Genomic DNA, 25760 nt, shown 5'->3' with positions numbered 1-25760 from the left:
GGTACATTTTGGGAAACGTTTCAAAAGAAAATATTAATAATAACGGCATCATATTGTATTTCAAATCTTGTCAGTTTTAATCCCCTGAACCTCGCTGTAATTTCTGATTGGCTGCCCTGCAGTTGGTAGTTTTTAGCTTTAGCTAAACAGCGCGTCCCACTCCGACTTAGTTTACAAAACATGGAAAAGGCGAGATATCTTTGAATGAATTTTAAAACATCAGTGTTTCCCCAACACTGCAGAGGAATGCAGAGATGAAGCAGAAGTTTAACTGGTTACTTTAAAGATGCACTAAAAACACTGGGAAAAAAGTTTAGCGTAGCTTTGTGCTACTTTGCTCGGCGCTGCTGGACGGCCAGTGATGAAGATACATTATGACATCAGGGTTTGATGCTAAAAATGACTTCAGTGGTATAAATCTCTTTGAAGCAAAACACAAAGGGTCCATTCAAACGTTGGGACTTTGTTTAACACGAGCGGCCAGAGACGGCACACATCCTCCGAGGCTGAAAATTGGATTTGGATTAGTTCCTGATTTTTTTTGTTGTTGTTGATAAAACCGAGACACTTTCTCCCAGTCTTCTCATTTCAGTGTGATATCTATTTATGCAGATAAACAAAAAACAACCAAAAAAAGAAGTAAGGTCACAATGAGGAAACCCTGTCTGTTCATGTTAATCCTCCAGGAAGATTAAACCAGCCATGACCGTCTTTTAGGGAAGGCTTTAGGCCCAGAAGAACCCACTTTTCTTCAGCTATTTAAGTTAAGTTTCATTTTCCAGTTTTGCTCTTTATGTGATGCAAAATACACTTCCAAAAATTCCCGGCTCTAGATCAGGAACAACAAAAAAATAATAAAATAAAAAGAGAAATTGAACCAATCAATCGCAAACTTTCCTGACAGAGGAGACAATAATTCAAGAAAAAAAAAGGATGGAAAGGCAGAAAGAAAGCTTTACTTCTAATGCAGGGAAAAAAATCCAGTTTCCAAAAACATTCACTTCACTTATAGCACTCAGCTTGTTTCAGGCAGTTAGAAGACTTTATATAAAAAATATATTTAAGCAGAAAACTTCATAAAGATGGAGATTTAATAAAAATAAACTAAAATCTGCAACCCTTAGCAAATAAAAAGACTTTTTAATAAAATGCAACAAGCACATTTGAAAATATAATGACTTGGTATATACAGGATAAGGCCATCGCACAAGTGAGGCCTCACTTACACAGCTAAAGCCTAAAGAGACTAAATCAGGCGACTTTAATGTCACATGATGATATTCTCTGCATAAGAACATAAAGCTGCTGCTACCAGAGAGCTACGTGATTTTAAGAAGCTGACCTTAAAAAGCCTAAATCATGAGTCACACGCCATCATGCCACGTATTCTTACTGAGCAGGGCGCAGGGTTCAGGGAACAGCTCTCCGTAGCGGTTGTTGAAGATGCGAGCGAGATCCTGAGCCAGCTCCAAATGTTGGACCTGATCTTCTCCGACAGGGACGTGAGTGGACCTGAGAGAGATGATTCCACAGCAGCACATTAGAGACGTAATCCGTGCAGCTCTGTGCACGGTGACAGAGTTTAAATACACAGCGAGATGCAAGGACGAATTGGAGACACTTGGAGTCACTGCAGGAGACTTTTTCAGCATGTGTTTGGCAACTCTGTAACTGGAGGAGGAAGCAGTTCATTAATTTTCTCTTTAGAGATGAGACTCAGTTTCTCCACAGGAAATGAGCTTTTGGATATATGGCTGCTGAACCAGAAACAGCTGAAGAGATGCGAATTTGGAAACGCTACGAGACAATAACCCAACCGACTTATCTCACGTGAAAACCCACTGACGCCTCATCAGCAGGCTGCAGCTCACAGATCACACACAAAACTCTTTGTCTCAGACAAATTTCCACCAGAAATGTGTGACACTGATATTTGTACGAACACGTCAGAGGCAAAGAAATTAGAGATTGCATTTTTTTCTCTACTTTGAGGTTTTATTTGGAGATATCTGCACGTTATATTTCTCTTTCTGTGTTGTGAATAATGAGGGGGAAAAAAGTATAAAACTTAGAGGCAGAGATCTCAAAAATAAAACCAAAAGTATCCAAAAATGTTGCTGTTCTTTTGCATTCCGGGTAAACCTCTCTGCTAAACAGTGTTTTGTAGGCTTTGTGCAGTCAGGTGATGCCAAACTAGAGCTTGCAAAAATAAATAATAAAAATATTTAAATTAGGACACTGCTCGCGATCAGTTTAAGTTAGTAGGCTCACAGTGTTTGGTATTTGTTATGTGGATTACTGACTCTGCTCCTTTTTCATTGCAGTTACCGTTTTAATTCACGCATTTCCTTCTTTCTCATGTTAGTGGAGGCGATTTTAGCTTCCAGGTTCACATTGAGCACACATTATGGACTGGAATGGAAAACATGGAAACGTCACTATCTTTGAATAAATGTAAAAACACCAGTGTTGTCCTAACACTGCAGAAGAATGCAAAGACTTGCAATACTTACAAATGTTCGCTATCATCAATCTTTATATTACAAAAAAGGGCCGTAAGGATAATCCATAAAACTGGTTACAGAGATCATACAAATCCACTATTCTTAAAATCAAAAATTCTAAAATTCACAGATCTGGTTCATTTTCTCACTGCACAAATTATATATAAAGCAATAAATAACCTGCTTCCTGACAATATTCTAAAAATGTTTTCTAAAAGGGAACGGGGATACAATTTGAGGGGGGGATTAAATTTAAAACATCCTCGTATCCGTACAACATTAAAAAGTTTTTGCATCTCTGTGTGTGGAGTGAAGCTGTGGAACAGACTAAGTAAAGATATAAAGCAATGTCCGAGCATGGCGCAGTTTAAAAAGCGGTTTAAGGAGATGGTTTTTACAGGGTACAGGGAAGAGGTAGAGATTTGATAGGGTGTTCTTGTCTAATATTTTCATGTGTGTGCGGGTGCACGGGTATGTTGGTATGGGTAGGTTGTGTATCCTTTGAGGTGTTAATGGGGTTATTGAAAATGTGTATATGTGCGTATGTGTATATACGTTTGTATGGATAGATAGAAACATATATGTATATATATAAAAAAATAATAATAATAAAAAAAATACACATGACATATAATGTAATTGCAAGGAGGTATTTCTGTAGTCTATTGATTACTAGATAGTGGAAAAGGGGTGGGATTAAATAAGCTTATGCTTCTTCCTGCTCCTTTTTGAACATGAAAGTTATTTGTAGTTGTGGTTGCTCGTTTTCTTTTTGTTTTGCTTTGTTTATTTGTCTCTTTTAATTCTATGTTGTTGTACTTTTTTTAACATGTTCAAAATAAAGATTCAATCAATCAATCAATCAAAGATGAAGAAGAAGTTTAACTGGTTACTTTAAAGATGCACTAAAAACGCTGGGGAAAAGATTAGCTTAGCTTTTGCTACTTTGCTCAGCGCTGCTGGACAACCAGTGATGAAGATACATAAGGACCCAGATATTTACACAAACTACCTCAGGGTTTGATGCTAAAAACACAAATCTCTCGGAGGCAAAACACAAACACAAAGGGTCCGTTTAAAATTTGGGACTTTGTTTGGGGTTTGTAAACTGCAGTGGTTCTTAAATAGCACTTTTTAATTCTACTTTCTGCATGTCTCACTCACACACACATTTATGCAACAACTTTTTACTACTTAAGTGCTTTCTAGCAAACATTCACACACATTCACACTCAGATGAACGCAACGGGAGCTACTCAGCGTTCAGTATTGCAGTCTGGAGCAGATTGGAGCAGCCAGGCATCAAACCACCAACGTTCCGATCTGTAGATGACCTGCTCTACCTGCTGATCCACAGCCATCCCGATAAATCATCAGCACCATAAGTAACAATATAAAACTTAACAGTCACAAGAAACTACAACATTAAGAGGAAACTGCTGTTAAAGTAATACCTCAGTGAGAGATACTGTATATTGTCATTTATGGCCCGATACTTAAGCAAGACCTCTGTTGCAGTTCCTTTGTTTGTTTGTTCTGTCTTCCAGCTGCTAGGATAAATGCACTTATGAGCACAGGATGCTCGCACATGTCTGCAAAAGGCTGCAAGCCATGCTTTCAGCAGGGAGGTATCCCCCTTCATGGTTTCTCAGCTTCATATTCCTCAAGTAAAATAAGGAAGCCTGACAGAAAGCACTGTAACAGTCAGTCTTTACAGGAAGAAGTTGTAAATGATAGGGGAAAAATTAGTTATTTAAATTCTTTAACAGAGTTTAGAATATAAAAATCATTTATTCACAGAAGGAATGTCTGTTTTTCGAAAAGCCGTGAATGCTTAGGGTACACAGCCTAAGAAATACGAGTTATCTGACTGACACACACAATATAACTTGTATGCTACTTGAATGGAAATCTCACTTGTAGAGAAGAATATCAGCAGCCTGGAGGACGGGATATGTGTAGAGACCAACGCTGCCTTCGTTCTTCACTTTGCTCTTCATCTGGAGGAAAAGACAGAGGGAAGGAAGTTGAAGCAGAAAAAGAACAACGATGAGGCAGAAACACCAAAAGCAACCAGAAATAGAGCCAGACAGGAGAAAGATGGACTCAAGCTGACTTTTGTCCTTTTCCCCATAAAGAGCCATTTTCACTTTCATGACTCATCGACTGAAACAAACGGGGTACGGATGAGTTTGCACGGCATTTTCCACCATTTTTGAAATCAACTCATCTGTTGGGTAAACGAAAGGCGTTTTCTAAAGAGCAACAGAGAACAAGAACAGAGAGACGTGAGCTCTGTTGGTCCTCGCTCGTCGTGGATTAAAACTGCACCCAGGTGGGGGGAAAATTATATGAATTAAAAATGTGGCAAATGCTGCAGAGAAACAAAATAAAAACGCACAGACATGATGAAACTTAAGAGAAAACAGAGGAATTCATTTAATTTCTAATTGTTCCACTGAAGGTAAGAACTGATATGGTGAGATTTATGTTTGAAATATTACTTCAGTTACAAAAATCTGGATTTTTTTTTTTGTGCTGAAGTTGTGTCACAATTTTGAGTAGATTTACATTTATTGCCAATTAAATTCAAATGTTTCCACTGCATCTACTTGCAGTCTATAAGAGTACAACAACTTAAAGCATTTACTCACTCAATGTTTACATGTATTTCCTCCGAATGCCAGGAAGTGATTTATAAAACACTCACAATCTATAACATCCAGAAACAGTAGCAGCAAACTGGGGACATAATGAAAAACTTTCAATGCGTGCTACATAAAGCTTTTTAACTTTTGCATTGAACAGCAAAGGAAGTTACAAAACCAAGAAAAGGTTCATTTAAAAATAAAATGTTTTTTTATTGGTGTATAAACATTTTTTTATTCCAGTTTCACATGAACTGAAAAAAAAATAAAGGATCTATTTCTACATGGTAATTATTTAAGACTCCCTGCGTTATGTGTAATAACATAGTTATAACACACTAACAAATGTAGCCATGAGGGCAAATAGCTATAACATTACAAACTCCTTTTGCAGCTTTTATAATTATAACTGTGTTGTTTGTTTTTATTTATCATTATTAATTGAAAATACGCCCTTGCAAATTAACCATTTTTGCTTTAAAAGATATTGTAGATATTGTATAAATATATACAGAAGTTATATCTCCGAGTCAACGCTTTGCCAGAAACTTCCAGTTTGTGTATGTGTGTGCCTGTATGTCCTTTCCATGCTGGCTGTGCATAGCTCCTGAGTCTCTAAAATCACACTGACCAGGTTACAACTCTGGCTCTCCGTCTGTCACTGATGTGTAAAGAGCTGCAGATGTTTGTCTGTTTGACCGATAGCAGTGCTAGCATACACACCCACACACAGAGAGCAGAGAGGCCATGCAAAATCCAACCGAGAAGCCCTTTTCCTGCATTGTGCGGGGGTGTGGTCGCGTTTAATTGTGTTCAGAAGCGTAGCGTGAAACTATCAGAAAATGTTTTGTTATTTTCTTCTCACCGACGCTCTTCTGTCATCATTCACAAGCTCGCCCGACCACCGCGGCACTTGCTCCTTCTCAGCAGTTCAACGTTTAAATGTTTGAATGAATTGCTTTAAATTTTGACAGATGCCCGTAGTGACTTGTAAAGCATTACTGCATTTTTAACAGGCCACATTTAAATAAATCAAGCTTGTTTAGCAAAGACAATTTAGCATTTCCTTATTTATCATCACATTTATGTGTCAGTAAATCAATTCAGTTTGCACGGTAAAAGACAAAAGAGACAAGATTATGAAAACATATAAAAATATAATGCATCATAAATATTACTCAGTCCTTAAACAACAATGACATGAATGTCTCATAGTAACAACTTTTCTACATCTCTAAAGGTTCCAATAGGCTAACTGGTTGATTGCATTTGCATTGTATTTTATTATTTTTTTAATCATTCTGAATGTTTTATGAAATTTTGTTGATTGTGGATACATGCAAGCCATCTTTAACATGTAGCTGACCCATTTGCCATATACTTACATACATAAACATACTAAGCAACCACAATGGGGAGGAAGAACTCCCTTTTAAGAGGAAGACCATTTAAGAAGGCCCAGGCTCAGAGAAGTACAGATGGGTAGAGAAGGACACATATACAAGTATATTTACCAGCAAGTGATGCGGTTTGGTTTCAGACATAGTTTTCTTTACTCATGTCCACATGCTGGTGCTGTATGAGTGAAATCTGCACCACGGTAATTCTTTTAATTATAATTGTTATTTTAAAATGAGCACTGATACAAACAACAAAAACAAAGACTTGTGCGTGATCATTTTATACGCAAGTGTCTGCTGGAGAAGATCTCAAAGTCTCACCTTCCACTGTGGTAGGTGGCGGAGCCGAGGCATACTGGTGAGACAGCCGAGGATCCAGGAGAGCTCAGCATGCTCGGACACCTGCAGTGACGAGTGGGGACACATCCAAATGTCATCACACACCTTTCAATCTATCATCAGGCTGCAATATTAATAATATTACCACTACAGATTAACATGGCTGAATCACAAATATCTACGAACTTGTTGGCTCACCAGTCGGTACCTTATAAGCTGAAGTCATGAAGAGATTTCTTTACATGAAATCTAACAGAAACCAACACTGTTTGTTACACGTGTACAAGAGCCAACCTCCCGCTGCTGTATACATGCAAACTCCCAAGCACGTTGAACTCACCGCACCGCTTAGTCCAGTTAATTAAAGAAGAGAGCCTAAAACCTCAGGGAGGCACCAAAGAGATAAACTGAAGAAATAAATTACGCAGGCAGATTAAACAAACACAGACGGATGGATAAAAAGTCACCCATGGGACAGCTGGGGTGGAGGAAAAGGAGGGTAACTCCCTGGCGCCTCTAAGTGGAAGAGAAGAATACTGCCTTTTTACACCTCTGCCTGTCACACAGGTGCACCCACTCTCACCTGTAGGCTTATACTCATTTTATGAGTATTTTTTTTATGAGTTTTTTTTTTATGTGTTTAATAAGTGGGATACTAAAATAAATACTGGCAGACTAAAAACTGACCCAGCCTAAACTTCATACACCAATGCTGGATTTCTATACCTTTATCGATCATTTATTTTAATAATCCTGGCAGCAAATTAGCTACTGGGAAAAGAACTTTGTAGGGGAGACTGGGGATAGTTGTAACATTTTTGACATTTCTGTCTGTAAATTAGAGCTCTTTTAAGGTAGTGGATTCAAAATGTAATGCAAAGTATTTACATGTCTCTGCTATTAAATAGTGCAGCTATTTTCTCTGCAGCACAATTACCCATTGCATGGCATGGTCTCAAACACAAAGAGTGAAATGTTACAATTAACCCCATAGTCTGGGTTAGTTGTAACATATCCTGGGGTGAAATGTAACACAATGACATAAGGGTACTAACAAAACATTAACATGTAATCTTTGTTTATTCAACACATGAATGCACTTAGAGCCATTTATGTAGCTATGTGTGTGTGTGACAGAATGCAGAAATCTAGCTTTTGAACATATGCCAACCCCCCAAAAAAGACAAATTATGGAATTTTCTGCAACTGAATATTTCATTAATTTTGGTTGGTCTTCCTTGAGTTTGGCCTCATTGGCTCAGTGGGCATTATAACCTACAACTCTTGCACCAACTTTTGAACATAACAATGAAGCTGAAAAAATGTAGTTGTGCACCAGCATCGCAATTCCATTACTTTTTATCATGGCTTACCTTGGTGTGGTTTGCAAAGTGCTTCAGAAAGATGAGGAAATCTGTTTCTTGCACCCATCCTGATTTATTTCCATTACCAATACTTCCTACTGGTCCATCTCTGACACAGTGGTCTGCATAATGTATGTGTGGGAACACAAACAGTGGAGGAATTGTGTTGCCAATGGCATTAACCGCATATACAAAAGCGACCAGTGAACCTCTCTCTGCTGATGTCGCTGCCCCAACTTGTTTAATATAAGGCAAAGTAATAGTGTGGTAAGTTGTAACATCTGCATTATTGTTACAACTAACCCAGACTGTTGCTGTTACAACTGACCCAGACTCCTATAGCCATGAACTAGCTAACATTACAGCCAACGGCTAAAACATTAGCACTCAAGACCTACACAGAATATATCCCCATAGACATACAAATAACATAATTTAAGTTTGATGAGTTTAACTGCAAAGCAGATCATGCTATTAGAAATTGAAATAAAGTAGAAAAACTTACTTTTTGGCATACAAATTATTTTTTTTCGTGTTAAATTGTCTGTGTTTGACAAAATATGCTGATTTTTCACATGTGATAGCAGAACTGAATTGGACATGTACAGGATGAATCACATCATTTGAAACTTAGCCCTGATTGGAGAAATTGGAAGTGTTACAACTGACCCACGTTACAACTATCCCGGTCTCCCTATATATGGAAAGTAGCGCTCTCTCAGAAGCTCATAACTGAAATCTTTTAATTCAAAATCTATCAAAGCTGCCGTAGGGCCAGAGGCAGGGTCCACCCTGCACAGCTCGCCAGGCTAACACATACACACAGACAACCTCTCAGTGGAGGTAGGTTGGTTATTCAATTAGAGGATTAAGGAAATGGTTTTTACATGTGGACAAATAAACCACAACACAAAGAGGTGAATGTTAATGCAGTGTAGCTGATGCATCTGGTAGCAGTAAATTAACCCGATGTGAAAAAAAAAAAGCTTCTGTGTCTAACAGCCAGTGTTTGGGGATGCAGGAAATATCCTTGTGCTTCAGCAAATTAAAGTTTATGGACACTGACTATATTGCCATCCTCTCCGTCTCTTGCAGCTTGAAAAGCATTCTGGGGAGCATGATGTCAACAGCAGACAGCAGGGACATAAAGCAGGATTTCAGGCTAGCATGTAGGGGGCCGGTATGCATTACACACTGCAGACAGACAAGAGATGGGACAGATGTCGATGACAACAAAGAGAGGGCAAGGATATGGTTTGAACAGTGCAATAAAACGCTGATATTTAAAAGGCTTAGTAAAAACACAGCCTCCATTCATGCTGTGTCGTAAGAAAGCCCCGCAACGAGAGATATACTAATGTTGCGGATCATATCGGCATTAGACTGACAGTAACAGCCATGGCAGCAGCTCCTAAGGCTGCAAAGAAGGGATTTTAGAGAACAGCTAACAGTTGTCCCAACACAGTAAATCCACTTTTCTGCTCAATACTTCTATAAAACTCAGTGGTATTAAAAAGTGAAGTCAATGAATCAGCAGATCCGCAAATCCTCCGAGTTCAGCTCGTCACCAACTCTTTGCATTTTTTCAATTAACCCTCATAATGTCCTCCCGATTTTCATACACCTGGGGTGATCAGGGGTCAAAAATGTCCCCACTTCATTTGAGTGTTTTTTAAAGTATAAAGTATAAATTGTCAATCAATTCAGTGTTAATCTTAGTTTTACTTAAGACCAACACATAACACAAAATTTACCAACATTTTACATTTTAGGCACCAGACTGTTTACAAAAAATACACCCTGTTTTAAGCGAAAATAAAACAAAAAATTAAATATTTAATTGTTTAGATAATTTTGACTATCTGACTAACTACAGAGTGCTATATGTTGAACTTCAGTGAGAATTTTTTTTTTGAACCATTTAAATTTTTTAAATGGCAGCACATAATCACACCTGGGGTGCTCAGGGGTCAAAATGTCCCCACTTCATTTGACTGTTTTTTCAAGTATAAAGTATAAATTGTCAATCAATCAGTGTTACACCTTAGTTTACTTAAGACCAACACACTAAACATAATTACCCAACATTTACATTTTAGGGCCACCACACCTTGTTTACATAAAGTACACTGTGTTTTAAGTGGAAATAAAACAAGAAAATAAAATATTTAATTGTTTAGCTAATTTTGACTATTTGTCTAACTAAAAATGCTGTATGTGAACTTAGTGAGAAAGTTTTTTCAAGCATTTATAAATTTAAATGGCAGCACATAATCACACCTGTGGTCCTCAGGGGTCAAAATGTCCCACTTCATTTGATGTTTTTTTAAGTATAAAGTATAAATTGTCAATCATTCAGTGTTACATCTTAGTTTTACTTAAGACCAACACATTAACAGACAATTACCCACATTTTACATTTTAGGCCACCAGACCTTGTTTATAAAAAATACACTGTGTTTTGAGCAAAACCAATGAGAAAATAAAATATTTAATTGTTTAGATAATTTGACTATCTGACTAACTACAGAGTGCTGTATGTTGAACTTTAGTGAGAAAGTTTTTTTTGAAGCATTTATAAATTTTATATGCAGCACATAATCACACCTGTGGTCCTCAGGGGTCAAAAATGTCCCCATCTGGTTGATTGATACTTAATTAATATGAAGTCGATTTTTCCCCACTTTAATTAAAACTTAATTCAAACATTTTTAAACATTTTTTTATTCCATTTCAAATTTAAGTCTGATAAAAACCTCATAAAAAGGATTTTTTCTTTGTTTTCGGGTAAAAAATAAATTAAATCATCAGTATCGTGATTATCGTTCACAACCAGAGCGGTTGCTTTAACAGATGATCACAGACGGGTTTATGTCAAAGTTAATTTAGAAAGCTGTTTTTAAACTACTTCAATTTTTTCACTGGCAGCAAATAATCAAATCTGTTGTCCTCTGGCTCAAAAATGACCCCGTTTGCTTTGACTGTTATAAAGCAAGAAGTATAAAATATCATCCATCTCTGTGTTCAAGGTTTTATTCAACTTATCCAACTCGTTACCTGACAGTTTTCTATATTTGGCATGGTGGGAACACCAGGGCATGGGTCTGAGTGAAGGCAAACTTCATGAGGACAAAGATGTGTCCATATTGACACAAGCACGTTTGAGCACGTTTGTGTCATGAACGATGATCATCATTGTGTCTTTATCAAAAATTATATCCTTTTGTGTTCTAAATAATCTTGTGTCACCTTTAAAACTTCTCTACCAGACTCAGGATGTCATAAACTCGCCGTAGCGACTCACTGGATGCACGGCAGTAAGAATCAACACACCCACATACGCCTACAGCTGCATTCGATCCATTTTCTTCTCTCTCGTTGTCCCTCCTTTTTGTCATTGAGTTGGCTGCAGAGCAGCTCATCTGCTGATTGGATGGTGTTGGTTCAATCTCTGTGTGATCTAGTCTGGAGTTCTTACCAGGTGTCTTTGGGCAAGTTACTGAACCCCAACTTGGTCTCTGATGCATCCATTGGCAGTAAACGTTCAAAGGCAGAATACAAGCAGAATACACTGTGTGTAATGCTTTCAGTACTCGAGTAGAAAAGCAACTGAAGGAGTATGGGACCTGGCACATGTGCTTGGACTGTGGTAGATCGTCTTTCTCTGAGGCACATGAGAGACTCATGCATCGTCTGACACTGGGAAGGATAGAAGACCAGATCAATGTTTCCTCACATTACTGCAAATACTCCTCTGGCTGAGCACACATTGGAGATAAGAATCAGGAGCAAGGAAATAAACATTTTGGGGTCTGTCAGCATGTAGGAAGGTAAATATGAGAGTCGACATCACGAAAATAAACCGTTTTTCTTCTTTGAAAAACCAGCAATGAGAGAAGAAGCTGCCCAGCTTTAAAAAAACAAAACAAAAAAGACAAAAAAGGGCACTTCTTTTTGTAAACAAACACTGATGTGCTCTCTACTTGATAACCACATGAAATGTGAAAAATAATCTGCAGACATGAGTGTGAAATCTAAATTATATATACATGCAAAGCGCATGTTGGGTTGCATTACTTATCACATATAAATAGTACTTTCTCCACCTGTGAGTATTCATTTATAGACAGATGTGTATATGCATCCAACACACTATGTAGGGAACTACACAGCAAAGATAACACATCATATATATTTATAAACGGCATCAATCAAACATGCCCGACTCACCTGAGACTGCTGGAAGAGTATCGCTTTCTCTGGGTTGATACCGCAGGCCAACAAGCTGGCTGCCATGTCCAGTATGTTACTCTTGAGCTGCGTTGGATCCTGGGGCTGGGTGATGGAGTGCAGATCCACAATGCTGTAGAGGACTGAGGGGTACTGGTCCTGCAGGGACACCCAGTTCTCCAGAGCACCCAGGTAATTTCCCAGGTGGGGCACTCCAGTAGGCTGAATCCCTGAGAATACACGGCCACTTCTTGGAGCCTCCTGGGGAAAAAGAAGAAGGAATTTGCTCGAGTTGGCTCTATAGCACTTTGGATTTGATAATGAAATAACATCATGGAAATGTAATTACAAATGGTGTCATGTATAATCACATGAACGATCAAAGATGTTCCACTGTCTTCATCACACCTCTGAACACTGGTCTCTCTTAAAACAAAGACCATATACCTATGAATGGTCTTATTCAATTTTATTTTAGTTTCGCAAAATCACAACAACAGTGGCCGCAAGGTGCAAAAAAACCTCAACAATCAGACAACCCCCTATGAGCAAGTACTTGGTGACAATGGGAAGGAAAAACTCCCTTATCGCAGGAAGTAATCTCCAGCAGAACCAGGCTCAGGGGGAGGCTGAGACCAGTGAGGGGCGAGGGGAAAGAAATAGAGCCAAAGTGTAATATCATCCCTTTTTAGCACATTAACTTATGCTCTTAAAACAGTGCCTATCCAATCGTTAAGTGATGACGTGACGAATCCTACTTCCGGGCCTAAAGTAGTCTGCGTTTAATATGGCTTTTGTGTTGTTAACATGTTTAATGCTTTGTATTTTCTTGTATTTAATCTCAAAAAGCTCCTAAAAACAGTCAGTGATCACTGTTGACCTCCCTCGGCTTTTATTACCGCTAATCATTTATTTAAGCTCAGTTTTTAAAACCTTACGATGTAACTACAGCCCAGCCCATGCAGCAGTATATGAATGACTAACCTCGTATTGTGGATGGATTATCTCAGTTGTTCTCCTGGCTGAAGTTTGGTCCTTTTACAGCATCCTGCCATGCGATTACATTTGTTCCTGACCACCGAGAACACTCACGTTAACTTTTATCGAGTGGAAAAAAGTTAGCTTGTTTATATTATGCTAACATAGCTGTGTTGCTAGCGGTCACGTAGCACATCATTATATACCAGCTAGCCAAACTTCAGTAACCCTACAAACGTCACTGCTGTTTAGTTTTCTGTCTTCGTTTATGTTGGAAGTGATAACAGAGCTGTACGTTTTAATTTGTTTCCAAACCGCCGCAGTCAGGACATGCTATATTGTATTTAGATAGAAGCTAGCGAGCTAACTTCCTGCTAACTTCTAACACCGTTAAATGTCATAAATTCCGTTTTCATGGATGCCTGGATGTTAAACTCAGTTGTTACACCTGGTAGAGCAGAGCGCTGATCATTTTATGAAAGATGAAAGACTTTAGACAGTGTATTAACTCTCAGTAATGCCACAGTGATCATTTGATATATGGACCTGCAGCAGATTTTAGGCCCAGACACGGCTAGTGACGTCAGACTGAACGATCGGATAACACCAATGTCTCCAGATTAGCGCAACTATGGTTGGTTGACTTTAAAGGTCAAAGCTAAGGCCAAGACAAAAGATCCTTGAAAAGGGAAAAAGTTACAACTAGAAAGAAGCCTGTAGAGACCGAAGTGTCAGTGTTAAACTATTGGCAGGTTGGGGGCCATTAGCAGTCATGCTTGTATTACTAAGATGCTAACTCCATGGCTAGCACCTCTGTTCTCTCCCAAACACATCCAGCACAAAGAATGCATCACCTCATTGGCCAACAATATCACTTACAACCATCCAACCAGCTTCAAAGCCTTTCATTACCACAACAGAAAGCGGCACAAAAAAAGGGGATAAAAAACAGCATAAATACATCACATTTAACAACAGCAGCCCATGATAGAGTTAGGGTTTTTTCTATAATTAAAACAAGGACCTTATTTTAGAGACAGCAGCAGGGTCTCAACACTCACCAACTGAAAAAGGGAGATCAGTATTTGTGGTTGCACCACTGGACTAAAAGTATATTTCTCTTCCTGCAGAGTCTGACTGGGGCCAAACACCCCATTTCTCCTGGCATCAGTCGGCTTCACTGAACCTTGGCTTTCAATTAGCCTTGCTAGGCAAGAGTCCTAACCTCTGCTTGTGCCACCACACGATACAATTAGAGGGCAAGCAGAGCGGCACCTGTTATGACACATGAAACCACACTGGCATCCAAAACTAGGGCTTTTCGACCAAAGCCGTTACACAGTAGATTAGGGCTTCAACAGAGCAGAAAGACACATGAACACAGACTGGAACTGCTTTTGTTGGTCTGGCTGAAAGACAAAATCTTTGGCGCTTTGGTAATACACATAACAGCCCACAGTGGAGACAAGGATTCAGTTCCCGGCAGAAGTGGCTTGGATGAATGCTCAAGGTAGATAAAAAGAACCACCGCATGCCTGAGGACTAGACCTTTGAGGTCTGCAGGATGACTGCGTGGCCAGAAATACCTGCCAATTGCCTGCTTTAGAAAAAAAAGGAAGGTTCATGGGCTGCATTGTTACATGTGTGTTATTACCTGTGTACCAAAATACAATGGAATACAAATCTGGAAGTCTAGTTTTAAATAACTACATGGATCCATGAATTTAATCTACAGGACTTTGCACAAGGTGATGTGTATGGCTCAAGCACCTCAATCCACCAATAGTAGGTAACTGTAAGCTAGTAACAGTACCACTGCAATATATTAGGAATGTGTGTTTAATGAACAGTCTGTGCATTAAAGTTGCTAGATGATCTCTAATTGTTTAACTGTTAATGCCTGAAGAACCTGCATTGTTTTTGTTGTAGGATCCCCCCACTATACCAACACATGGGGGTCTTATTGGGTGGAAAGTGGAGGCTGTACTTCTAATGCAGTGTTCAGGATAAAAATTGTCCTACAAATATGCTCTGAATATGCTGGCAAGAAGCAAAGGAAGAGATTGAGCAGCAGACAAATCAATCTTACCACAAGATCCATTTAGAAGGTGCTCAATAGTTTTCAGTACTGGACCGCAGATTGGATTTTCCCCACTTATTACTACCTCCGTATGCTCCAAGTTATGTCTATCCAAAACCTCTGAAAATGAAACTTGTGCTAAACTGTCAGATTTTATGTAATAACTTCGCAGTCGTTTTCAAAGAAGATATGTTAAGCTTTATATGAGATAGCACTGACGGGTTGTAAACAGCAACACCTGGACGTTTGACTGAAGAGCCCGTTTTAAAACTCCCCCCAACCCCACAAAGCCCACAGGATCTCCGCGTTATCGCCTCAAAATCTGACTGGCGATCATATGTTCCCCAGCTGCACTTTTCAAGGTTATTATAACTAATCATTAAAACCTGAAGTTTTCAGAGGATATCCTCTTCAGTCACCGCTCAGAAATCAGTTATCTTGACAGCTTGCTGAACTAAATCACATTCAATCTGACTGAGGGACAGGCTCGCCACAGCATCTGAGATCAGATAACAGTTGCTCTCTCACCGGCGTAGCCCAGAGGTTCTACATCTTTAAACCCTGAGGGATCGAATAACAACTGCTGGGAGGCCAGCGTTGGTCCACAAAGTCTCCATCTACTGGCCTGAGGGAGCAGCTTTCCACCCAGCGAGAGAGAGGCAGGAAGGAACTGGGTGCTTATGTCATTACCGACAGGGTAATTGCGCTGGAGTGCCATTGATGCTGAGAGCCTCTTAAGAGGTGTCAGGATTGATTTGGGTGCGGACGGGACCCAGAGTCTGGCTCATGTGTGTTCTCACCTCGAGCTGACATGCCAAACGCATGTTCCCCCCCCTTCTGCTCCGGCCCCCAGGGGAGGCCATTAGCCATGCAGACATGGTAATGGTGTCATTTGAGCCAATCGAGTGTCAAATGAGAGTCAACGCCACAGCTAACTAGCCACTGGGCAATCGTGGGCTATCACGCTTTAAGCCACTTCGCCAGACACCTCTGTGTTACTTTTGGTCTGAGAGAAGTGTCTTTAAACACATGCCACTACAGCTCTTGGAGGAGAAAGTAACCTACGCAAGTAAGTAAATCAACTAGAGCACGATGACAGAGGCGACAGCAAACGCTGTAAAGCAATTAATGTTTGTAATGCATACTGCACTGCAAAGCCAACAGTAATAAAATATTATCAACAAGCACACTTTTGCCACGCACGATATTAAATTCAATAACTTGTGAAATACTTGTATAGTGCTTGACCTTACATCTTTAAATGGCTCCCAGTGGTATGTTAGACAATTTCCAGTAAGATAAATCATATATTTCTTACTCTAAACCAGATTTAAACATGTTAATAAAGACCTGAAACCATCATAAAATAGTGCTAAAGTTTGGCCATTTACAAAATGCTAGAAATCACAAGTTATTCTATTTTACAATATCACATCTGCCACAGAGCTTATGTGTTTCATAGCGTTTACCAGCATATATTTGTCTGTAATCACAGTGGCTCGAAAAGTTTTGAATGAATTATGATAAAACTTTGTAGGGGTGTAGAGCGGGATCGTGTTTACAATCTTACATCCACCAATGGCCTTCAAGGTCAGTTTAATATTTTATTGGTCTAAACTGGAAAAAGCCTTAAAACTCAGAAACTATGATTCTTACAATATGACGTCACATTTTACGCCTCCAACAAAGTCAATAGATTGATCTGAAGCTCATTCAGTTCTGTTCTATTTATACAGCACCAAATCACAACAACAGTCACCTCAAGGCGCTTTATAGTGTAAGGTAGACCCTACAATGATACATACCCATCTCATAAGAATATGATTCTTATGATTGTAATAATAATATACATTTTGTTATGTACATTACAGTAACAGGTCTTAATCATTTAAATACACAACAATTTGAATACATGTGCAATGTGCCTTCCCTGAATAACTTTTTAATTAAAGGAAACTTGTGATCAAAACTTTTTTTTTTTTTTACTTATTCACATATTTATTATTAAATAATTCAAGGAACTGCACTAAACACTGAAAATAGATACATGTACTATATCTACAAAGATAAAAATTATATTAAAAAAATTATATTCAAAATTGTGCATGTTAAAATATATTTCAACAGGGAAAATAATAAAAGCTGCAATTTGCAATTGTTTTTACTACACTACAAACTTTTCAAAGTGCATTTAAAAGACCAGAGAGTGAGCTGCCTTGGCAGAGGTTTTGCACTCTTGAGGCGCTTCTTGTTGTGTTCTTTGATCATTTCTTTCTGAGGGAAATAATATTTTGGACCAAATGTTGTTTTTATTCCTTTATTTGAAAACAGAACAGACACGCTCTCTCTGGGTTGAAATATTCCAAAAACTAAACTAAACTTAAAAAAAAAACACTTTCAGCCACCAAAGTGAAGGAGCTCTGGCCAGCTGGCCTTACAACACTGCCGTACCTGGAGTATGACAGATGGTGTCTGGCTCACATATTGTCAATTCAAGAAAAAACAAAAATCAAAAAGAAAAATAATTGAGAGAAAAGCCTGAATAACAGCAGACGTTAATTCTTAGTTAACAAATGAAACACTTCCTTCTTGTCCAGTTGCTGTTTTATACAAGCAAACCCCTGTTGAGCAGTGTTATCTGTCTTCTTCTGTTGTCTTTCTGCCTCATTCTCATAGTTGCTGCTGATGACACGGAGCAGACACGGAAAAGGCTGGCCATTCTCGTCTCATATTTTTACACCGACAGGAGCGTGGTGCTTTCAGACCGCACCGTCGCAAAGGCGATGAAAGCTTTCTTCATCCACGTCTGCCATATGCTAAATACATTACGCACCATGTGTGTGTGACATTAACGCCAACAGCTAGAAGGTTACATACACTAAAAAGGCCGTGCTTTCACACTTGCACTACCTTTCCGGGAATATGTGTTCATTCGTCCGCGTGTGTGGTATTATCCGTAGGGATAGCGATCATGTGCAAACAGACATATGTCCACACGTGTAGTCTATGCCTACATCAACATCAGTGAAGCTGTGAAGGTGTCTGTCCGTGTGAATTTGACAGCTCACATCAAGTGGAAAGAACACTATCAGCCAGTCTACCCAAAACAGTAACACAACTTCGATCCCATCCACAAGCTGCCTTATTAAATGGAAAACAACTGTCACAGGCGCCACTTCATTCCAATCATTTGAAGACGAGGAGAAATCAGTGATTGCTTTCCCACAGTTTAATAGAAAGTCTCATTCCAGGAAAATTTCCGTCTTCTCTCCAAAGTATCCCGCAGCACTGGAACAACTGCATATTGGGAAATGACAAATATTGGATTCATCATTTGACTGAGTGCGAGCTACAATGAAATTACGCCCTTAACGAGGAATGTGTAAAATGACAGATAGCAGATGCATAAAAGTGGATACACAGACTCTGGGCTTGAATCTACAATCATTTATGATTTCCCTCTGCTAGATTAAAGGTCATACGTTTGGATGCTTCCAACTCACACGTAGGCTGAATTGGACAAAGCGTGATCGAAAAGTTTTCACTATGGAAAACCGTACCCATGTCTCTCCTTCATGGTTGCCCACTTAGAGAGCACTGCAACGTTGTTTTTTGTTTCGTTTTTTACATTTCCAGCTGATACTATCACACTTTGTTTGCCTCATCTGAAGTCTCGGAGAAAAGCACCCATTCCACGCAGGGTTTTTCTAATTCTCCTTTTTACACATCCCCGGCACTCCTTTATTTAATCTAGACATTAATCATTGCAGACGCACATAAGAGTGCAAACTTCAATTTCGAAACCAATTTCCAGTAGCGAGAAATTCACGCAGACCATTTCCTTTTGTGCTACATGTGAGAAACTGTGCAGAATTTATGCTTTTGTTACGTTTGTTCACTAAAGCTGCTACGTAATCTGAAAAAAAAGCAAGCCAAAACAGACCACAGGTTCATCATCATCATCATTATTATTATTATTATTATTATCACTACAACTGCTTCTATCAAGCATTTGTAGCTTCCAGCTAGTGTGACCCGACAGTCTCGCCCTAGCTATGTTATTAATCATAGCCATGGTTTTGGTTGAGCTAAAACTTGCATAACACCTCATTTCTCTTCTCAGATCTCCTCCAGACTGCTTTTCAGAGCTCATACATCATATCAGAGCCTCAGTGTCCTGGAGTGGTCCACTGATATCTCTCTCACCGTGGAGCTGAGGAGGAGGTACGACAGTCACCGCCTTTTTACTACGCCAATTTCAGCACGTCTGAAGGAGAGAAAAAAGAAAAAACACCTCTGGGAGCATCGCTGCTTTCCCTGCTGTGAATTACCATCAGCTCTTTGTGGGCAAGCAAAGCGCCCCAGATCTAACCATGTCTGTGGAGCACAGAGATGGGGCCACGGATGGAGGATTTTCGCTGCGCTCCCGCTGAGTGTCTTGCACATTGGATCCAGTGTTCTTATTCTGTCCCGGGCACTGCAGGCACCCCATTAACGCCAACATGCTGAAATACACTTTGACACAGAGCCCCTCCCCTCCTTACCCACATATCTTTCTTCATCTCTGTCTTTCGCTCACTTAGGGACCTGTTAAAGCAGGCGACCGACAGAGCTGCACTTCAGTCAGGTATCAAACAGGAAATAGGGCTTACTGTACTCCCCACCATCCTCACCGCTTTTTTCTTGAAAGCATGTGTGTGTTTAGCCAATGTGAGGATACACTCAAACACTCAAATTTGAAACAAAGTCCATATGACCACAGAGAAAATGTGCAAACACCATGAAAGGCGTATTAATGAAATTAGCTGAAGAAAAGTAAATGGAGCGCTGGATAAAGCAGGGGACAGAAGAACAGGAAAAAATATTAAAGGAGGAAGCAATATGATTTTTTTTAAAAATCAGACTGTCAAAGGCATTTTTTCCCCTTTTTTCCCCCCATAGAGTGGGTTGCAGGGGCAGCAGAAGAGAAGGCCCAAAAGGAGCAATTGATTAAATCTGTGGTTGACGTGTGGGACAGGTGAGATTGATGAGGTTCCTCTGAGCTTCACACTGTGCAGAGAGCGGGGCTACAGGAACAGAACACTGCAGTGTGGCAGGCCAGGGCTCAGGGCCCGCTCGCGCCGTGGGGTCCCTTGGCTGATTAATGGGACTGGAGGCCCTTCAAAAACAGCACTCCCCGCAGACAGGGCTCAACAGTGCTCCAAAAATAACCAGGCAGCAGAGGCAGCTCCGGCCTCCAGTCCTAAATGTCTGCAGCTTCTGAAGAAACCAGACTTCAGTATAGCCTGGGGGGAGATCATCAAGAGGAGCGCTGCCTACTTAAGACAGGAAACTTGGATCTGGCTCATTAGAAACTAAACATTTAATGACTTTTCTAGTTTATGGGAAGTGACAAACACTGACAACCGATAGTGTATCAATGACAGCGTCCTATTAGGTGCTGATGTTATTATACATAACACGTGTGAAAGATGGTTAATCCAAAGAAGCAGAAACTTCACACCATTTAACATTAAGGCCCATAATAAAACATCTTCCTAACACAGATTTAAAAGACTGCTTTTGAATACTTTAAAATTTTTTAACAACATTCCACATCTCAGTGTTTCCCACAAACCTCCATTTGATTTGTTGGCAGCAGGGCAGGGAAGGATACATGCACAGGTGGATGCATCTTTTGCGCACCATCACACTTCCTTCAAACAATTAATAAAGAATTAAACAGTTTTCTTTCGCAAATGTAAGTATAGATATTTTGTGACAAATAAACAACACAGAAATGATCAGCTGCCTCTTTCATGAGATGCCCAACCCACAGTTTTGGTTAGAAATTAGCTAGGATGTGTGAATAGCTCTCGTTGCCTCATTGAACTTGAACCAATGGCACATAAACCAGTTCTGCAGCTGCTGCAGGTCCTGTTTAGATTCCCCTCCAGTTCACAGCACATCTGCAGAGCAGAACAACGTCTACTTCACTGAAACTCAAAAAAATGGGAAGCGTTGGGGATAGCTGATTAGCAGTAATTGAAATTAAGATTGAAGGGATGATAATTTGTGATGAAAACTAGTCATTGGGCAACTGTTCCTTCTGTTTATACAATTCAGGATCGTGGAGGGGGCGCAATTTAGTAACACCAATTAACATTAAGGGTATGTCTTTGGACCGTGGGAAGAAGCTGGGAGAATACACAAACTCAAAATTTACTGGCTAGCCAGTAAATTTGAACCCAAGAACTTCTTTCTCTGACATGATGGTGCTAACCACTGCATTGCCAACCTTCCCATCTTTTGGATGTACGTAACATCTACAGCTATATGACCAAGGGCTAATTTGGGTTAGAAACCAAATCTCCACTGCAGATAGTAATTTCAACTAGCCAAGCCTGTGGATGAGGAAATGAGTATAATATATACAAAAATCAAAAATGTATCATTTATAATACATCTTTTCTAAATATATATATATATATATATATATATATATATATATATATATATATATAGATGTTAATAATCATTTTCCGTGTGATGATGTTGGAAAAAAGTTTCATTCAGACTCTTCACCCCATAATTAAAGAGAAAGCACACATACACACATATATACTAAATAAACTATGATCAGAGTAAGATGAAATTGAACCTGTTGTAAAGACATCATAAAGCCCCGTTTTTCATGCAACAGTGTTCACAAATCTTTCAGACTAAACAGTGGGCGCTAGGGCTGCTCGATTATGGCAAAAATGATCATCACGATTATTTTCACTGAAATTGAGATCTCGATTATTTGACGATATTTATTTAACAATAACAATGTGTTGAATAATGACTTTAAAGATTGTCAAAAAATAATATAAAATACTGATAACAGTGCAAATGTTTGCAACATAAAAAATAAATGAAAAATGTAAACATCTATGTTTAGTGAACTTTGCAGTGTTGCTCTGTGGTGCAGCTACGACACTGTAGCAAAGTTTACACACTATGTCTACTTGATCCACGTCTGACTCCGCGAACCCAAAATGTTTCCACACCACTGAAGTTTTTTTTACCTCTTTTCAACCAACAGCAGTCACTCTCCTCTCCAAATAACTTCTGCTTAGCTTTCTGAGCTTCCTTCGGGTCCTCTTAATCAGCGGTCCCCAACCCCCGGGCCTCAGACCGGTACCGGTCCGTGAGTCGTTTACCGGGCCGCGAGAGTTGAGGCTCAGGTGTGAAATGTATAGTTTTCAGGGTTTTTATCGGTTTTCAGCGTTATTTTGTTATCGTTTTTATCCTTTACTCGGTTTTCCTTGGTCTTTTCATGTGTGTTATGAATAAATTTTCTTTTTTTCGGTACCGGTACTAGTTTTATTTTGTTGTATTTATCCGCGACACATTAAAGGCCGGTCCATGAAAATATTGTCGGGCATAAACCGGTCCGTGGCGCAAAAAAGGTTGGAGACCGCTGCTCTTAATTGTTGTGACACGTGTTCGAAATGCAGAGAGGTGCGCTCGATTTGCCACACGGAGCAGCGCGAGAGTAAAGCACGAGGGAGGGGCTAATAATCGGCTCAGTCATTTCTAATGATCGTTGAAAGCCCAGATCGTAATCGAGATTAAAATTCGATTAATTGAGCAGCCCTAGTGGGCGCATGAACTTCATGGACCAATCAAATACTAAAAATGCAAAGCAGCTTTGTATTTGTATTTATCAAATAATTAGGTAGCATGGCAGCATCAGACAAACACACCAATGCAGCTTTTTGGAGGGGGAAGTTCAGCTCACCTTTCACTTTAAATGCTTCTAGACAAAATAAGATCGCTAACCATTCACAGCAAACTATTTAGCATCCTAATTTTAATATAATAAAGGTTATCATTCTCACAAAAGATGAATCAATCCAAAAGCAGGATCACTGACTACAACCCAGCTCGAGCTCAACCCAGTTTGCCTACAAAAACGATCCCATGAGCAGCAGCTGTGCACAGCTGGGAAACTTCGTTTATATTGCAATTTTTTCACTCTTAGATAAACACATTTATACCAGAGCTACTTACTTCCATGCTTTGGCTCTGCTCAAGCCATTTGAAATAGCTTCATTAAACCATTTCCTTCCCTTTCAATGTTGACAATGGATATGTTTAATTTCATTTCACTTGCTGGAAACAAATGACTGACAGGAACTCAAAAAGAAAAACAAGTAAGCGTCACGAGACAGCAAAAACCTAGCCAGCGCACACGTCATAAATTTGACAATATGTAATTAAAGTAACACTCAGGGTGAACCTCCACCTCTGAAGAGTGCAGTCATTTCCGTCTCCAAAGGAAGTGTCTCTCGATTTGAGTGCGACTCAAAAGACACAATATCAGATACTCGTTTGGTTTTAATTAAAAATGTCAGAAGCTTGGGAAAAAGTGCTGCAGACAGCACAAGCTGAAGCATGGAGGAACTAGTAAGATTTGTCAGGTACCACTGTGGGCACGTCTGTGGAGCGACTCTGTAATTCGACTTAGCTATATGAAATTATCCAAACGAATACGCTGACATATGGGATTGCTTTAAGAGACGGGTAATGTGCGCGGCATCTGAGTGAGGGCCCCGGCTGCAGAATGATTACGACAGACCTAATTACACAGGAGGGACTGCTGAGAATTAGCGGGCTTTTCTGACAGTTGAAAATAAATAGGGCAGTTAATGAACATCCTCAAAGGAGAGACTGTGTTTCCGCGCTCTCGCTGGCCCCTCCCGTGTGGTGTGGGAACAGCTCTAATGGTTTTAACTGACACTCGAGTAAGTGAACGTGGAGTCAAGGAGAACGGAGAGAAAAATTAGAAGTCACTTCCTCTTTCCTGGAGCTGGGGGCTGACATGACTGATATCAACCAATAACAGGAGCACAGGCCGGGGATGCCTGGACAGGGGAGGAACATATTTACAAGTGATGTGAGGCTGGAGGTAACTCTGCTGTAGAGCAGGGGTCCCCAGTCCCAGTCCACGAGGGCCAGTGTCTCTGCAGGTTTTAGATGTGTCCTTGATCCATCACAGCTGATTTAAATGTATAAATTACCTTCTCAACATGTCTTGAAGTTCTTCAGAGGCCTGGTAATGAACTAATCATGTGATTCCAGTGTATTGACCCAGGGTGAGAGCTAAAATCTGCAGGGACACCGGCCCTCGGGGACTGGGATTGGGGACCCCTGCTGTAGAGTTACAGTAGAAATATTTCAGTGCTATCCAAACAAATCAGCAGTTTCTCAAGTGCAAAGATACAAAGATTTATATACAAAGATTTGCTTATTTTTAACTGAGAACTGTTCTTTTTTTTTGTTTTTTTTCTTGAGGACAAAAAAAAGCTATCACAGTACCTCTAAAAGAGCCATTGCAGGGGGGGCGCGGTATGAAAAGGGGAAAAAAAACCAACAACGCTTGGACACTGCTAGCACGGGGCGCCCACAGAAACGCAAAGCAGGAGATGAAGCATCGCTGAATATGTTTCCAAACCAACTTCATTCTAAGCCAAAGACTAGAAAATATGGTGAAGCATGTCTTCCCTGCAGAATTGGTTTTTCCCTGTGTCGGGAGCAGCGCTGGGCTGTTTAAATCACGGACAAACAGGATCCCACAGCTGTTTATGTTTTCTGAACCCATTTTGCACAGAGAGGCATTTTTTGAAAAATGTATTGACAGCAATGTTGAATATTATTACACAGGAAAAAAACAACTACATGTAAAATAATCACATCGTGATGCTTCTGCCTTTCTAAATGGAGGGACAGTAACTGTGTGTAAAACCTGCAGATAGTCAGATTAACAGTATTTTGTCTCTATCTGCCATTCTGCAATTAATCTCATGTAAACAATAATGTAGCGCACAGCGTGACGTGAAAAAAGGCACATCCCTTTGACGTTGCGTGACGAACTCTGTATTCCTCATCCACACGTAAACGCAAAAAAGGAGTTTTAAAAAAATCTCAGTTTCGGTGATTCGAAACGCTGTTTCCGTGGACGAAACAGCTGCGTTTTCAAAAATACCCGTGTAGGTGTGGACGTAGCGTAAAAGAGTTAGTAGTTTATTTTATTACTACCTGTAATTTATTGCAGATTACTTGTATTTGCTTAATTGTTTACTAAATGTTTGAGGTGTGAAATAAACCGCAATGGAGCAAAATATGGGTGTGTGTGGTTGGAGGATGTGTTCGTGCGTGTGTGTGTGTGTGTGGGGGGGGGGGGGGGTGAA

At 39.7% G+C, this 25760-nt stretch overlaps 1 protein-coding gene across 2 annotated transcripts in view; it reads right to left on the bottom strand.

Annotated features, from left to right (window-relative positions):
- Positions 1 to 25760, bottom strand: part of wars2 (tryptophanyl tRNA synthetase 2, mitochondrial) — a 34230-nt gene that overhangs the window by 4054 nt on the left and 4416 nt on the right. For both annotated transcript variants that reach the window (XM_085135880.1, XM_085135878.1), the window contains exons 2-5: positions 12486 to 12746; positions 6874 to 6954; positions 4422 to 4504; positions 1394 to 1512 (exon numbers count right to left, since the gene is read on the bottom strand). In XM_085135880.1, coding sequence (XP_084992006.1) covers positions 1394 to 1512; positions 4422 to 4504; positions 6874 to 6954; positions 12486 to 12746 — 544 coding nt within the window. The remainder of the gene's footprint in view (positions 1 to 1393; positions 1513 to 4421; positions 4505 to 6873; positions 6955 to 12485; positions 12747 to 25760) is intronic.

The sequence above is a fragment of the Neolamprologus multifasciatus genome, chromosome 16, assembly GCF_963576455.1.
Source record: "Neolamprologus multifasciatus chromosome 16, fNeoMul1.2, whole genome shotgun sequence".
NCBI classification, from domain to species: Eukaryota; Metazoa; Chordata; class Actinopteri; order Cichliformes; family Cichlidae; genus Neolamprologus; species Neolamprologus multifasciatus.
Note: the sequence above shows the minus strand (reverse complement) of the source record. Positions and strands in the feature narration are given on the sequence as shown.